The sequence below is a fragment of the Puma concolor genome, chromosome A3 (assembly GCF_028749965.1).
Source record: "Puma concolor isolate L17-30 chromosome A3, mPumCon1.1.hap2, whole genome shotgun sequence".
In the NCBI taxonomy this organism is placed as follows: Eukaryota; Metazoa; Chordata; class Mammalia; order Carnivora; family Felidae; genus Puma; species Puma concolor.
The window spans coordinates 96106915-96123769 of record NC_141669.1 but is presented as its reverse complement, the minus strand read 5'-3'; the positions used below and the strand labels follow the sequence as shown (position 1 = coordinate 96123769).

General features: G+C 39.0%; 1 protein-coding gene across 4 annotated transcripts in view; it reads left to right on the top strand.

Annotated features, from left to right (window-relative positions):
* The window catches only part of CFAP61 (cilia and flagella associated protein 61), a 287953-nt gene that overhangs the window by 104550 nt on the left and 166548 nt on the right, over positions 1 to 16855 (top strand). For all 4 annotated transcript variants that reach the window (XM_086701573.1, XM_086701575.1, XM_086701572.1 and 1 more), the window contains one exon: positions 16487 to 16613. In XM_086701573.1, the coding sequence (XP_086557699.1) occupies positions 16487 to 16613 (127 nt within the window). The remainder of the gene's footprint in view (positions 1 to 16486; positions 16614 to 16855) is intronic.

Here is a 16855-nt window from a genome sequence, read left to right as displayed (position 1 = left end):
CAGGGGTGCACCTATCCTTTCAAATTAGTGTTTTTGTGTTCTTTGCACAAAGATGATGATGCAATTCCTGGATCATAGAGTAGTGCTATTTTAAAATTTTGAAGAAGCCTCCACACTGTTTTCCATTGCGGCTGCACCAGTTTGCATTCCCACCGACAGTGCACAAGTGTTCCTTTTTCTCCATATCCTTGCCAACATGTGTTATTTCTTGTATTGTTGACTTTAGGTATTTAGATCTTTTCTTTAATTCTTTAACTAAATTATAAACACAAAGAGCTTTTTAGAGAAACTACACATTTAATGTTAGAGGTGGTAGTTTGCCCTGTCAGGATTGCCCAGCTCCTACAGGGAATATGATCTCGAGAACTGCCTTCTTCCCTCTGCTCTTTTAAAAAAAGCCCTGTACTTCAGGCAGCTGAGCTTGGCTGGATGAAAAGGAGGAGGCCAGCTGACTTGAAGTTATTTCTCCAAAAATGTGAAAGAAAGACGAACTCACACTCTTACCTTCCAGAGATATTTGTATTTTTGAAATATGATTGGTGTTAAAGACTAACTTTGGAGGAATTTCATATTTTATAAAATGAAGTTCAGAAATGTGAGTATAGCAGTGACCTCCAAGAAGTCCAACTGTCACCTCACATTGACCTCTGACTGAAATCTTGCCCTTTGCAACAACGTGGATGGAACTGGAGGGTATTATGCTAAGAGAAATAAGGCAGTCAGAGAAAGACAGATATCATATGATTTCACTTGTATGTGGGATTTAACAAACACAACTGATGAACATGGGGCGGAGGAAGGAAAAATAAGATAAAAACAGAGAGGGAAGCAAACCAGAAGAGACTTTTTTTTTTTAACTTTTTTTTAATGTTTATTTTTGAGTGAGAGAGAGAGACATAGCACGAGCACAGGAGGGGCAGAGAGAAAGAGGGAGACACAGAATCCAAAACAGACTCCAGGCTCTGAGCTATCAGCACAGAGCCCAACACAGGGCTCAAATTCAGGAACAGTGAGATCATGACCTGAGCCAAAGTTGTATGCTTACTGACTGAGCCACCCAGGCTCCCTTGAAGAGACTCTTAAATACAGAGAACAAACTGAGGGTTGATGGGGGTTGGGGATTGGCTAAATGGGTGATGGGCATTAAGGAGGGCACTTGCTGGGATGAGCACTGTAAGTGATTGTAAGTGATGAATTACTGGAATCTACTCCTGAAGCCAAGACTACACTGTATGTTAGCTACTTTGAGAATAAATAAAATAATAAAAATAAATCGATCTCTGGCTTTGATTTTCCTGTAGTAACACTGCCTTTACAGGGCCCCTGTCTCCCTACAGCATTCTCTAAAAGTTCTGGGATGATTTCATAGTCACTCCTCTGCTCCTGTGCGCTGACACCTGCATCTTAGCCAAGAGTGCAGGAGGGGTCCAGGTGCAGCACTGGTGTCCTCTGTAAGCCTGGGCCTGTGCACTGAAGCTCTGGGATACAAACCCCTCGTAGCTGTGACAGGGACACTCAGCTTTTAGCGAGTAAGGGTTTATAAGGGTTTGTTTGTCCCTGTTGTCAAGGAAGACCATCCAGGGGTGCCTGGCAGCTCTCCAAGGCCATCGCGGACGCAACATCTTGTACCTTCCTGCCCCAGAGCACCTGGCTTCCCCTCTCAAGTTCATCTCTGTTTACTCAAGGGGAACTCTGTTTTTCCTACACTGTTCGGTTTGACTCCAAGCGTGGCCCCTAGATCAGCAGCATCAGCATCCATGAGAATTTGCTGAAATGCAGAATCTCGGGCCCTGCCCCAGGCCTTTGGATTGTGTTGTTCACAGAACAATCTGTGTTGTTCACAAGTGTGCCATAAGTGTGCATAAAGTTGATTTTATGCACGTTGAAGTTTGAGGAGTGCTGGAGGTGCTTGTTTTTTAATACAGCTTTCCCCCCTCATCCAAAAGTAAATTGTTGTTATGAAACATCTCATACAGTTAAAGCCAAGAGTATCCCCACACTTTCTGGAAGTTCACATTAGGGCCACTTCCCTTCCCTGAAAGACCTACATTAGTGTGATAATGACTTTCTTTGTAAAAGTAAACATCTTCAGATTTCTTTCTGTTAGCAAAACATGAAGTGGTATAATGCAAACTTTCAGAAAGTGGGGGGTCCCTGTATGTCTCTTGGTATGAAATGATAATGATTCTGTCTCCTCTCCAAATACAGATTTTCTAGAACCATGTAAGCCACATCTACTTTAAACCTTTTGTTATCTGGTAATTTCTGGTTCTGTTGAGGTGTGAAGACTTCTTTGTATCATGTAAATAGACCTTTGGGCTATATCTTACAAGAATACATGAACTATGACAGTCTTAGGGATTTTTGTCCACTTATACCAAGTAATGTTCATTTCTCTTATCTCTAATTCTTGTCTTTTAATACACACCCTCCCCCTTAACCTGTGTTTCCCTAAAGCTATCTTCTCAAATTTCAAAACATAGATTATCAGTGGGAATGCTTTCTGTTAGAAATTAAAGAAAACACAACTCAAAATGGCTTCAACCATAGGGCATTTATTAGCTCATAGAACTGGGAGGTCTGGAGACAGGCCGGGCTCTAGGGTTTGAATCTTTGGGGTTTTGGTTTCTTTCCCTTTTCCACTCTGTTTTTCCTGGTGTCAGCTCCAGCCTGAAGCTGGCTTATATCCCATTGGCAGAATGGCTGCTGCTGTTCTGGGCTGACATCCGTGCACCACTGCGGAGAAGGGGGAGCTGGCTGCAGGCGCGTGTTTTCTTTCCCAGATGCCCCAGCAGGCCTGCCCTATTCATCCAATACATCATGTTGACTGTGTAGTATGCTCAGCCCCCATTCCAGGTACTGGGCAAGCAGAAGTGACTCAAACAAACAAAAATCCTCGCCCTCATGGGGCCTGCATTCTAGTTAGAGGAGAAAGACACAAAGGGAAGAGATAAAAATAAGTGTGTAAGTGATGAGGGTGAATGTGAAGAATAAAGCAGACAAGGGGATGAAGACGTGCTGGGCTTTGGGGTGTGGAGGGAGCCCTCTTAGGGAAGGAGGTGATGGGGGAGCCACGTGGGCACAGGTCCATGACATCTACTCTTTTTTATACCATGGTCTTACAGTTTATCGTATTCTTCCATTTTTTGCTTCACTTCTCTTGACATTTGGGATGGATCATTCTTGCTCTTAAGTTTGGTTACTTTAAATTTCATGACCTCATGTTCTGGTCTCCCACCCAATCTCGTTCTTCTTCCCTTGGGAAATTATATTTGTGTCTGTCATCTGCCCTCCGGCCATGCTCGTGAGCCCTGAAACAAATCATTCATTCAATTGTTAGCGATGTCTACCTCTTCTGTCAACAGATTCCACGCCAAGGTTCCCTCTCATTTGACTTATGACTGCTGGTCTTTGAAAAGAACATAATATTTATGTTAACTTCCAGTGTAAATGTATATAAACTAAATGCTTTTTAACACTTGTTACTTTATACAGTGATCTCTAGGATGTTTCCAAACTTAATATGGGGTTAGAATGTGGTATAAATGATTCTTCTTCCTTTCGTTCCTGCTCGCCCATTCTTAACCTTCACACTGGCTTTCCTTCCTCTTGTTTATTCATGAGTGGAGACCACATTTGGCTGAACTTGCCACTCATTCCATCTTCCTTCTCTTCCAAACCACGTTTTTCTGAAATTTGCCATTTTTAATTTGGGGAAATATGTTTCAAACTTATTTATTGTGCTAGAAATTATTTTCTACACATAAATATTTACTACTAAATTAAATCATACCACCAATTGTCAACTTTGCTCAATGAGTGAAAATGCCTCTGGGTAGTTGTCTTTTAAATGATTCATCCCCTTGACATTTTTCTTTTATTTGCTTCTCTGTGGGTGATTCATGTATGCCTGGTCGTCATTTTTTCTAGCATGTCACTTATACCTATTTCTGGCCCGTATATCACCAAGAGTGTTGTAGTGATATCAGTCCTGGTGCTCTTAATCAGACTCCTTGAATAGAACCTAATAGAAAACTTGATTTTTTGGTTATTGTTTTATTTTGTTTGTTTTTGGTTTAAGCTGAAATATTGATGACTGTCAAGTTGTTTTAGGTTTCTACTACATAGATCACTCCTTTGGAATTCAGAAAGACTCAACTTACTTTTTCTTCTTTCTGTCATTTTGTTTTAATTTACTGGCATCAAAAAGTTGCCCTGTATTCTGCAAGGCACATACTCTTGCAGGTGTCTAAAACATTCATTCAATTTGGGATTGAAAAATTAACTATTAAATCTTTTTCCTTCTAATTTTATATATGATTTTCTATTTTGTTATGTGTACAGTCTGATTAAGTCCTATCAATTCTTACCTTTGAGGTCAGAGTCTGCCAAAAATGGGGCAAGAATAAAAACTCACTGGGAAGCAGGTGACCATGGCTGCCAAACTTTCAAGACCCAAGAAAGAACCAATGAGCAGGGACTTCGTCATCTTTTCATGGAGAGGTGACATTTCTTAGGGAATCATGGGCCTGGGCATTCAAGTAAATCAGAGAGAGAAAGTATAAGAGAGAGATGACCTGGGAGCTTGAAGGCCTATGGAGAAGGGTTAAGAAACAAGATGGACCCATGTAGGACCCCCTTAGCTACAGGATGGAGGAAGCCATGAGGATAGGTAAGGAGAACCACAGCTGATCTCTCTGATTCAAGGTGACTTTAGAATAATGCTGAACCCTTAGGAAAAGAATGGTTAAACTATCCCAGTTACTGAGTATAAGTTCACTTCTGGGAAGGTTGGGCAAGATGACAGAACAGGTAGAGGGAGGTGGGAGTTCCCTTTCTGGTTAGACACCATATGACAGCAGGAAAGGCCTAGCCTAGAGATGACAATGAAAAAATGAAGATCAGAAACTCTTTGTTTGAGACTTAGGAGGAGTTTAAGAAGTGGGCCCACATTTAGATACCTCCAGTGAACTCATCATCTTTTGCAATCCTTCCAGGCCCAATTCTGACATGTAAACATCAAAATAGACTTTGTATTTTTGGATGTTGATTTAGCCTGTTAAAAGTTCATTCCACAGAAGGTCTTAGCATCATTTTGTAAACCCTCAATTAATTTTCTTAATCTTTAGATTTATCTGAAAATATGGCAAGGAATAAAGATGGCTTCTTGCTAATTCAACAGTAAATACAATCTCCCTTTGGTGTGTGCATGTGTATATGACACCCATATATATTTTTAGATAATTTCATTTAATTAAGGATCACACATGTTGGGAATAAAACACTAAGCATCCTTACAACTTTGTTTTGAAGCTGGTTTTATTTTTCAAGGGCTTTCTACTGAAACACAGGCCAAGTTCTCCATAACTCCTGGTCCATCTCTAACCTCATATACATTATCTAAAACCTTAAGGAATTTCACAATTATTTCTCAGAAGATGGTTCTGGAATCAATAGATCAGCTCCATAAGAGCAGGAGGTATGGACTGTCTTGTTCTCTGAAGGATCTCCACTACCCAGAACACACACCGGGCATTCAGTAGGTGTTTAATCAGTATTTGTTACTGACTGAATGCACCATTCTTAATAAAGCCACTTTAATAATTGATTTTTTAAGGAATACATTTTAAGTGAGAATCTGCCTCTTATGTATATTCAGTTTTTACTTTTTTTGGAGTTCCTGTCAGTTGCTGTATAAAAGCAATTAGGCCATGTGATTATTGCCCCATTTGTATTTCCTATCAGGTGGCCACAGGTCCCTGTCCCCTTATACCATTAAAGGCAAAACGAACAAGCAGCCATTCGAATCTGTAAGCAGTCATATGCACACTGGCCACTTGCCTCAAAACCCCTGCTGAAAAGGTCACCTGTGGAGGAAACCTACATTGGCTTTTTGAGCTGAGCAAAAAAACAATGGAAAAATTGCTCTCAGAGTCAAATTCTAGGCAACAGAGAGTAGCCTTGCCCAATAAAAATACAGGGTGAGCCACAGGGGTAATTTTAAATGTTCTGATAGCCCTATTAATTAAAAAGCTTAAAAATTGAGTGAAGTTAATGGTAATATTTATCATTTAACCCCTTATATCCAAATATTATTGTTTCAACATATCATCACTATAAAAGAAGTATCAGTGAGATACTTTATTTACATTCTTTTTTTTGTACCAAGTCTTCAGAATTCAGTGGGTATTTTACGCATATAGCACATCTCAATTTGGAGATGCCCCCTTTCTTTTTTATTTTTCTAATTTTTTAAATGTTTATTTTTGAAAGAGAGAGAAACAGAGTGTGGTGGGGGAGGGGCAGAGAGGAAGAGACACAAAATCCGAAATAGGCCCTAGGCTCTGAGCTGTCAGCACAGAGCCCAATGCTGGGCTTGAACTCATGAACTGTAAGATCATGACCTGAACCAAAGTTGGATGCCTAACCAAGTGAGCCACCCAGGCGCCCCAGAGATGCTACCTTTCAATTGCTCAGTAGCCATGTGTGGCTTACGGCTGCCATATTGGACAGTGTACCATTAGATTAGAGTAGTGCACAAACATACTGCTATTGCCCATTCCTCTCCATGGAAGTCTGGGAACACATGAAGGTTGTGAAGTGTTCCTCTTTGGCAAACTTAAATAGCAGAGATGAGAGCCTCACAATGCAACAAAATGGTTGTGTCCTCTAATCAACAATACATTTTCATGGACAAACTGGTGAAATTATGTTCGTGTTTTTGTGATACTTGGCAATAAAACAGCCTCATATTCCATTAAACATTGAGAAATGCTGTGGGCTAGGAAAAACCCTGGCCTTTCAGAGTGGACCACCAATAGAGACGTGGAAAAAAATGTCACATGCTCATTTACCTCCTAGTTCCACAATACTGTTTGTTTGTTTGTTTGTTTGTTTGTTTGTTTGTTTTGAGAGCGAGAGAGCACGAGCAGGGTAGGGGCAGAGAAAGAGGGAGAATTCTAAGCAGGCTTTGTGCAGTCAGCACAGAGCCTGATGTGGGGCTTGAACTCATAAAACCGCAAGATCATGACCTGAGCCCAAATCAAGAGTCAGATGCTTAACCAACTGAGCCACCCAGGCGCCCCTCCACAACACTCAGCAATGCTACTATAGCACTGACCATATACAGAAGCATGGGGGAAACTCTCTGATCATCTGCATGAAAGCTTCATCGTTCATTCCTTTAGTGGATGTTTGTTGAGCTCCTCTCTGGTTCCAAAATATTTTCATCACCCAAATTAGCAGTCACTCCTATTTTCTCCTGCCACCCCAGCCTCTGGTGGAAGCAAGTCTACTTTCTGTCTCTATAAATTTGCCTGTTCTGAACATTTCATATAAATGGAATTGTACAATATATGGCCTTTTCTATGTGGCTTCTTTCACTTAGCATAATGTTTTCTAGTTCATCCATGTTGTGGCATGTGTCAGTACTTCATTTCTTTCTGTGGCTGAATTATAGATTCCATTATAGATAGATCACATTTTGTTTATCCCTTCAGAAGTGGATAGAGATTTGGGCTCTTTCCATCTTTGGGGCTATTGTGAATAATGCTGCCATAAAAATTCAAGTACAAGGTTTTGTGTGGCCATATGGTCTTCATTTCCTTGAGTATTTTCCTGTATTTTTGTGGTGTTGTTTTTTACATAATCCTTCTGAATTAGATCTTGGCATAAGGTGGCCATATCAGAACAAAGTTCTTATCCTTCACTTAAAAATTGCTCAAAATATTTATATTATTAAGGTTATATTAATTGATCATCTTTATATCAGTTAATTATAGATGTAGATTGTTCTTTGTAAATATGCTACCTGTCATGCTATATGGAAGCATGCATTAAAATTTAAGCACAAAATATTCATTGACAACTAAGTGGGTTAGAATATGTCACTTTATTAATGGGAGGAGGAACAGCACTCCTTTATTTAGTAATAACACCCTAGTGACTGGAGAGCATTCAGTGCCAGGCCAGCTATATAATATGCAGCGCATCTTTAGATGGAGAAGTCATCTTCCCATGGGCTCGCCACTCCAACCAGAGGCAAGTAGGCATTCTCCAGTGGCCTGCAACCTCTGCAGTTGGCTGCACAAAGTACTTGGGTGAGGGGCAGGCAAGATCCACACTGAGTTGCCAGCTGAGCACCCATGGCACTGCCTGCCCTGGGTGATCATGGCCACTAGCTTGCTCTAACTAGAGACTCAATGGGGCTTGTACCTGATACTCCACCCTCCCCATGCCTGTGTCCAGGACCCCATGAAGGTAGAGCATAATGGCTGCATGTGGGCCTCCCCCACCAATGCAATCCAGTTGTCACTTCTGTCAGAGGGCCACAGTAGTCACGGGGTAGGGATGGGGAGGCCCTGTGGGGCCCAAGGTTCTGGAGGCAGGAAACAAGTGGGAGAGAAGCCATGGAGCGATGGTGGGAGGTAGGTATCATGCATGAGCTGTGGCATCAAACCCCTGGACACGCTCCATTGTCTTCTTGACTTCATGTAAAAACACAAAATCAAAGATTAAATCATTAGGAATTTAAAGACTCATGAAGCCAGCCCAGGTTCAATGTCATCTCTTAAGTTTTTAACACGCTTTATTTTGTTTTAATTTTTTTTTAATTTATATATTTATTTTGAGAGAGAGTCAGCACAAGTGGAGGAGGGGCAGAGAGAGAGAAAATCCCAAGCAGGCTCCGCACCACCAACGCAGAGCCCAATGTGGGTCTTGAACCCATGAAGCTGTGAGATCATGACCTGAGCCAAAACCAAGAGTCAGGTGCTTAACTGAATGAGCCACCCAGGCACCCCACTTCTTAACATACTTTCAACATTTGGGGAAGAATTTGACTTTACACATGAAGTAAATATGAAATAAAGCATATCTCAACTATTATTATTTTTATGTCTGTCATCTTTTTTTTTGAGGTATAGTTGATGCAACATTATATTAGTTTCAAGTGTACAACATAATGATTTGGTATTTGTATGCACTGTGAAATGATCACCACAGTAAGTCCAATTCCCATCCATCAGCATGCAGAATTATACTTTTTGTTTTCTTGTGATGAGAACTTTTAAGATTTACCCTCTGGCAGCTTTTAAATATGCACTGCAGTCTTGTTGAGTATGGTCACAGTGCTGCTCATTACATGCCCATGACTTTTATTTTGTAACTGGAAGTTTGTGCCTTTTGACACCCTTCACCCATTTTACCAACTCCAACCCCTTCCCCTCCGGCAACCACTTTTCAGTTCTCTGTATCTTTGAGTTTTGTTTCTTTGTTTTGGTTTTTAGATTCCACAAATAAGTTAAAGCATATAATATTTGTCTTTCTCTGACTTATTGCACTTAACATAACACCCTCAAGATCCATCCATGCTGTTGCAAGTGGCCAGATTACATTATTCTTTATGGCTAAGTAGTATTCCATTGTATATACACACCACATCCTCTTTATCCATCCATCCATCAATAGATACTTGTTTCCATATCCTGACCATTATAAATAATGCTGGAGTGAACATAGGGTGCATATATCCCTTTGAGTTAGTGTCCCCATTTTCTTTGAATAAGCACCCAGAGGTAGAATTGCTGGATTATATGTAGTTTTATTTGTAATTTTTTGAGGAACCTCTACAATGTTTTCCATAGCAGCTGCATCAATTAACATTCCCATCAATAGTGCATGAGTGATCCCTTTTCTCTGCAACCTCACCAACACTTGTTATTTATTTTTCTTTTCTTTTTTCTTTCTTTTCTTTTCTTTTTTCTTTTCTTCTTTTCTTTTCTTTTTTCTTTCCTTTTCTTTTCTTTTCTTTTCTTTTCTTTTCTTTTCTTTTCTTTTCTTTTCTTTTCTTTTCTTTTCTTTTCTTTTCTTTTCTTTTCTTTTCTTCTATAATAGGCCTCCTAATAGGTGTGAGGTGATATCTTACTGTGGTTTTGATTTGCATGTATCTGTTGATCGTCTGTCTTCTTTGGAAAAATGTATGTTCAGATCATCTGCCCATTTTTAAATCAGATGATTATTATTTTTTTGCTATTGAGTTGCATGAATTCTTTATATATTTTGAATATTCACCCCTCATCAGATATATAATTTCCTATCAGATATATATTTTCTCCCTTCAGTAGATTGCCTGTCATTTTGTTGGTGATTTCCTTTGCTCTGCAGAAGATTTTTAATTTCACGTATTCCCACTTGTTTATTCTTTGACTTTGTTGCCTTTCCTTTTGTATTCAGTTCCAATATATCATTGCCAAGTCCAGTGTCAAGGAGCTTACCATGTATGTTCTCTTCTAGGAGTTTTATGGTTTCATCTTACATTAAAGTCTTTAATGCGTTTTGTGTTGATTTTTGTGTGTTCTTGCCTTCCTTTGTCACATATTAATTGATCATGTAAGCATGTGTTTATTTCTGGGAAATCAATTCTGTTCCATTAATCTATGTGTCTGTTTTATGCCAATACTATACTTTTGTGATTACTGTTACTTTGTAATACAGTTTGAAATCAGGGAGCATGATGCTTCTGGCTTTGTTCTTTCTCAAGGTTGCTTTGGCTAGTTAGGGCCTTTTGTGATTCCATACAAATTTTAGGAATATTTGTTCTATTTCTATGAAAAATGCCATTGTAATTTTCTTAGGGATTGCACTGAATCCATATATTTCTCTGGGTAATAAAGACATTTTAACAATATTGATTCTTCCAATTCATGAGCATGGGAATACTTCCCATTTATTTGTGACTTCAATTTCTTTCATCTATGTATTATAATTCTCAGTGTGCTGGTCTTTCACTTCCTTGGTTAAATTTATTCTTAGGTATTTTATTCTTTTGATGCAATTGTAAATTGGATAGTTTTCTTAATTTTTCTGATAGTTCATTGTTAGTGTATAGAAATGCAATAGATTTTTGTGTAGCGAATTTGTATCCTGTAACTTTACTGAATTTGTTTATTAGTTCTAGCAGTTTTGGGGGGAAGTCTTTAGGATTTTCCATATGTAAAATAATGTCATCTGCAAATAGTGAGTTTCACTTCTTCCTTTCCAATTTGGATGTCTTTTATTTCTTCTTCTTGCCTAATTGCTCTGCCTAGGACTTATAGCACTGTATTTAATAAAAATGGTGAGTGTAGGCATTCTTGTCTTGTTCCTGATCTCAGAGGACAGTTTTACACCACTGAGTATGATCTTAGCTGTGGGTTTGTCATTTATGGCCTTTATTATGTTGAGGTATGCTCCCTCTATGCCTACTTTGTTGAGAGTTTATCATGAATGGATATTGAATTTTGTTATACGCTTTTCTGCATCTATTGAAATGATTGTATGATTTTTGTCTTTCATTTTGTTAATGTGGTGTATCACATTGATTGATTTGATTTGTGGACATTGAACTATTCTTGCCTCCCTGGAGTAAGTCCCCCTTGATCATGGTGTGTGGTCTTCTTAATGTATTGTTGAATTCAGTTTGCAAATAGTTTGTTGAGGATTTTTTCATCTATGTTTATCAAGGATATAGGCCCTTAATTTTATCTTTTTGTGGTGTCTTTGTCTAGTTTTGGTACCAGGTAATGCTTGCCTCCTAAAATGAGTTTGGAAATATCCCCTTCTCTTCAATTTTTTGGAAGAGTTTGAGGATTGGTATTAAATCTTCTTTGCATGTTTGGTAGAATTCACAGTGAAACTGTCTGGCCCTTGACTTTTTGTTTGTTGGGAAGTTTTTTATTACTAATTCAATTTCCTCACTACTGATCTATTAAGATTTTCTATTTCTTCATGATCCAGTCTTGGAAGAGTATATGTTTCCCGTAATTTATCCATTTCTTCTAGGTTGTCCAATTTGTTGGCATGTAATTATTCATATTCTTTCATTTCTGATTTTATTTACTTGAGCCCTCTTTTTTTTTCTTGGTAGGCCGAGCTAAAGGTTTATCTTTTTAAAGAATCAGCTCTTCATTTCATTGATGTTTTCTATTGTCTTTTTAGTCTCCATTTCATTTATTTCTGCTCTGATCTTTGTGACTTCCTTTCTTCTATTAACTTCGGGCTTCATATGTTCTTCTTCTAGTTCCTTTAGGTGTAAGTTAGATAGATTGTTTATTTGAGATTTTTCTTGTTTTTTGAGGTAGGCCTATATCACCATGAACTTCCTCTAAGAACTATTTTTGCTGCATTCAGTAGATTTTGGTATGATGTATTTTAATTTTTATTTCTCTCAAGGTATTTTTAAACTTGCCTTTTGATCTGTTTGTTGACTCATTTGTTGTCCAGCAGCATGTTGTTTAATCTCCACATATTAGTGATTTTTCCAGTTTTTTTCTTGTAATAGCTTTGTTGTTTCATACCAGTGTGGTTGGAAAGATGCTTGATATGATTTCAGTCTTCTTACATTTATTTAAATTTGTTTTGTAGCCTAACATATGATCCATTCTGGAGAGTGTTCCAGATGCACTTGAAAAGAATGGATATTCTGCTGCTTTTGGATGAAATGTTTTGTATATCTGTATGTTAAGTCCACATGGTCTAATAAGTCACTTAAGGCTGCTGTTTCCTTTTTTATTTTCTGTCTGGATGATCTATCCAGTGATGTAGTAGGATATTAAAGTCCCCTGCTATTGTATTGCTATAAATCTCTCCCATTTAGGTGCTCCTATACTATACACATAAATATTTATCTCTTTATCATTATTTAATGCCCGTCTTTATCTTTTTTATTAAATTTTTTAATGTTTATTTATTTTTGAGACAGAGAGATGCAGAGCATGAGCAGGGAGGGTCAGAGAGAGAGGGAGGCACAGAAATTCTTAGCAGGCTGCAGGCTCTGAGCTGTCAGCACAGAGCCCAATGCGAGACTCAAACCCACAAACCATGAGATCATGACCTGAGCTGTAGTCTGACGCTTAACTGACTGAGCCACCCAGGCACCCCCATGTCTTTGTCTTTTAGTTTAGTCTTTGTTTTAAAGCCTGTTTTGTGTGATATAGCTATAGCCTTGTCTGATATAACCCTAGCTTTCTTTTAGCTTCTATTTGCATGGAATATCTTTTTCTATCCCTTCACTTTCAGTCTGTATGTCTTTATGTCTGAAGTGAGTCTCTTATAGACAAGATGTAAACAGATTCCTTTAAGCTGAAAAGAAGGGGCACTATTTATATATATGCATATATATAATATAAAATAGTCTATTTTAAGTTGATAGCAATTTAAGTTTGAACATATTCTAAAGGACTACATTTTTACTCACTCCACCCCCATGTTTTGTGTTTTTGAGGTCACATTTTACATCTTACTTTGTGTATCCCTTAACTAATAATTGAAGCTATAGTTATTTTTACTACTTTTTTTTTGTTTTTTAACTTTCATACTAGCTTTGCAAGTGATTAATTCACTACCTTTACTATATATTTACTTTTACCAGTGAGATTTATACTTTCATATGTTTTCTAGTTTCTAACTAGTGCCCTTTCTGACATTTCTTGTAAGGCCAGTTTAGTGGTGATGAACTCCTTTAGTTTTTACTTGTCTGGGAAACTCTTCATCTCTTAATTCTGAGTAACAGCGTTGGTGGGCAGAGTCTTCTTGGTTGGAAGTGTGTTCCTTTCATTACTTTGTATGTATCCTGCCACTGCCTTCCAGCCTGTAAAGACTCTGCTGAAAATTCTGCTAATAGTCTTAGGGTGGTTCCCTTCTACAGAACAAGTTGTTGTTTTCTTCCTGCTCTTAAGAGTCTCTCTTTATCTTTAACTTTTGACATTCTAATTATATTTATTAGTGTGGATCTTTTTGAGTTCATCTTATTTGAAACACTCTGTGCTTCCTGGATCTGGATGTCTGTTTTCTTCCCCAGGTTAGGGAAGTTCTCAGCCATGGTTTCTTCAAATACATTTTTTGCCCTTGTCTCTCTCTCTCTCTTCTTCTGGGACTCCAATAGTGTGAATGGTTTTCTGCTTGATGTTGTCCCATGGGTACCCTTAGGCTGTCTTCACTTTTTACATTCCTTTTTCTCTTCCCTGCTCTGTGTAGATGAGTTCCACTGCCCTGTCTGCTGGATCACTGATTCTTTCTTCTGCTTCATCTAGTCTGCTAGTAACCCCCTCTCGTGTATTTTTCATTTAATGTATTCTTCAGCTCTGTGACTTCTGGTTGGTACTTCCTTGTATATCCTATCTCTGTGGAAGTTCTCACTGTGGTCATTCATATTTCTCCCATTTTTGGTGAGCATCCTTATGACCATTATTTTGAACTCTTAATCAGGTAAGTTACTTATCTTCATTTCATTAAGATTTTTTCTGAGGTTTTATCTTGTTCTTCCATTTGAAACATATTTCTTTATCCATTCATCTGTTGATGGACATTTAGGCTGTTTCCATAATTTGGCTATTGTTGAAAGTGCTGCTATAAACATTGGGGTACAAGTGCCCCTATGCATCAGCACTCCTGTATCCCTTGGGTAAATTCCTAGCAGTGCTATTGCTGGGTCATAGGGTAGATCTATTTTTAATTTTTTGAGGAACCTCCACACTGTTTTCCAGAGAGGCTGCACCAGTTTGCATTCCCACCAACAGTGCAAGAGAGTTCCCATTTCTCCACATCCTCTCTAACATTTATAGTCTCCTGATTTGTTCATTTTAGCCACTCTGACTGGTGTGAGGTGGTATCTGAGTGCGGTTTTTATTTGTATTTCCCTGATGAGGAGCGACATTGAGCATATTTCATATGCCTGTTGGCCATCTGGATGTCTTCTTTAGAGAAGTGTCTTTTCATGTTTTCTGCCCATTTCTTCACTGGATTATTTGTTTTTCGGGTGTGGAGTTTGGTGAGTTCTTATATACACAATGGAATACTACATGGCAATGAGAAAGAATGAAATATGGCCTTTTGCAGCAACATGGATGGAACTGGAGAGTGTTATACTAAGTGAAATAAGTCATACAGAGAAAGACAGATACCATATGTTTTCACTCCTGTATGGATCCTGAGAAACTTAACAGAAGACCATGGGGGAGGGGAAGGAAACAAAAAGTTAGAGAGGGAGGGAGCCAAACCATAAGAGACTCTTAAAAACTGAGAACAATCTGATGGTTGATGGGGGGTGGGAGTTAGGGGAGAGTGGGTGATGGGTATTGAGGAGGGCACCTGTTGGGATGAGCACTGGGTGTTGTATGGAAACCAATTTGACAATAAATTTCATATTAAAAAAATAAAAAAGAAAAAAAGAAATATATTTCTGTTTACTCATTTCGTTTGACTCTCTGTGTTTGCTTCTATGTGTTAGGCAAAACAGCTACCTTTCCCAATCTTAAAGGAGGGAAGGAGGAGCCTATTGTTTAAACTTGTCCTAGCTCTTGGTTGTTTTTCTATCCTTTGTGATTGTCTAAGCAGCCTGATTTATTCGTGATATGTCCCATTTATTGAGAGAGTACCAAGACTGTCCATGTTTCAAAGAGAGCATTCATTCAGCGCCTACTTCCAGGCTGATTCTAAGCCAGACCTTCATGCAGCAGCTTTCAAAGTATTCAAATATATACAGTTCTGTGGCACTACAGTCATAAATCCTGCTCATCTCCAGATCAGGTGACCTGGAGCTGCATCTTGGGTGATATTTAAAAATTTGGGGGCTTCAGACAAGTGTATAAGCTCTTTTCTGGGAGTTACTGGCAAGCTGTAGCAAAGCTAAGGGAGAGCATAAAGTTGGCACCCTCTGGCCTACTTTCTTTGGACACTCCATAGCTGCTAGATGTGTAGCAAACCTGAGGCCTGCCCCTCAGTCTGCAGCTCCAGGACAAGTACATAGGCCTTTTTCACAGGAAGACCAGGGTGTGTTTCAGTCTGCAACCTGTGCAGTGCCCTAGGGGTGGTAGCCTGCCAAGAACTGCCTCTGTGATTGTTACAGCCCCATGGGACCCAAGAACACAAGCCTCCCTGGCTCCCAGACCCAGGTGATCAAAGAGAGCCCCCTGTGTGGACTGCACCCCTCAGAGTTTTAGCGAGGCAGAGAGAGGGTAAATAGCAGCTCCATATTTGTGAGATCTCTCCCAATCGTGGGTCACTGTGCTAGAGTGAGGTTTTTTGGCAAGATTGAATCTCTGCCTCTTCTACCATCTTGATGTGGCCCTTTATTGTTTGTTGTGAAGGAGCCATTCAGCTAATTTTGAGGTCTTTTGCAGAGGGAATTATTCCATATGTAGTAGTACATTTGGTGTGTCTGTGGGAGGAGATGAATTCAGGATCTTCCTATGTTTCCATCTTAGACTGGATGGAACATTTCAAAATAAATGCATCTAGAGTGTAACTTTGTGTTCTCTCTGGTTAATGAAAATACATTTCTAGAATGAAATGAGTTACTTTTATAATTAATCAAACGCTAATGTTACATGAACATTTTTGCTGAATATTATTTTACGTATATGTGATACATTATAATTCTGTTCATTTTGAGGGGGAGGATATATATTTTAGTACCTTAACCTAAAAAAAAGTATCTCTCCTCATCCAGGTCTATTAAAATAAGATTAGCCTCTTTGTTGGATACTCCTGGTGTTGAAAACCTTGTTAGCACTCTCATGCTGAATAAAAGTATATTGGAGGATTTAAAGCAATACAATGAGGCTCACAGAGACCCTGTAAGTACCTACTATGACCCGATTGGCTTCCTTTCCCTCGTGATATGGGACCATTATGACCCATGTAGTTTCAGCCTTGAGGTTTCCTTGGATCTCAGTTGGAGAATTGTGTGGTGGGGAGGCAGAGGTGGAGTTGGAAGATGGGAGCAAGAAAAGAAAACCTGGGAAACTGGGGTTTAAGAAAGTGAGGGTGTTCTCCTCACTGGTGGCCCCAAGGCAGAGTGCTGGTCAGATATTCTAAA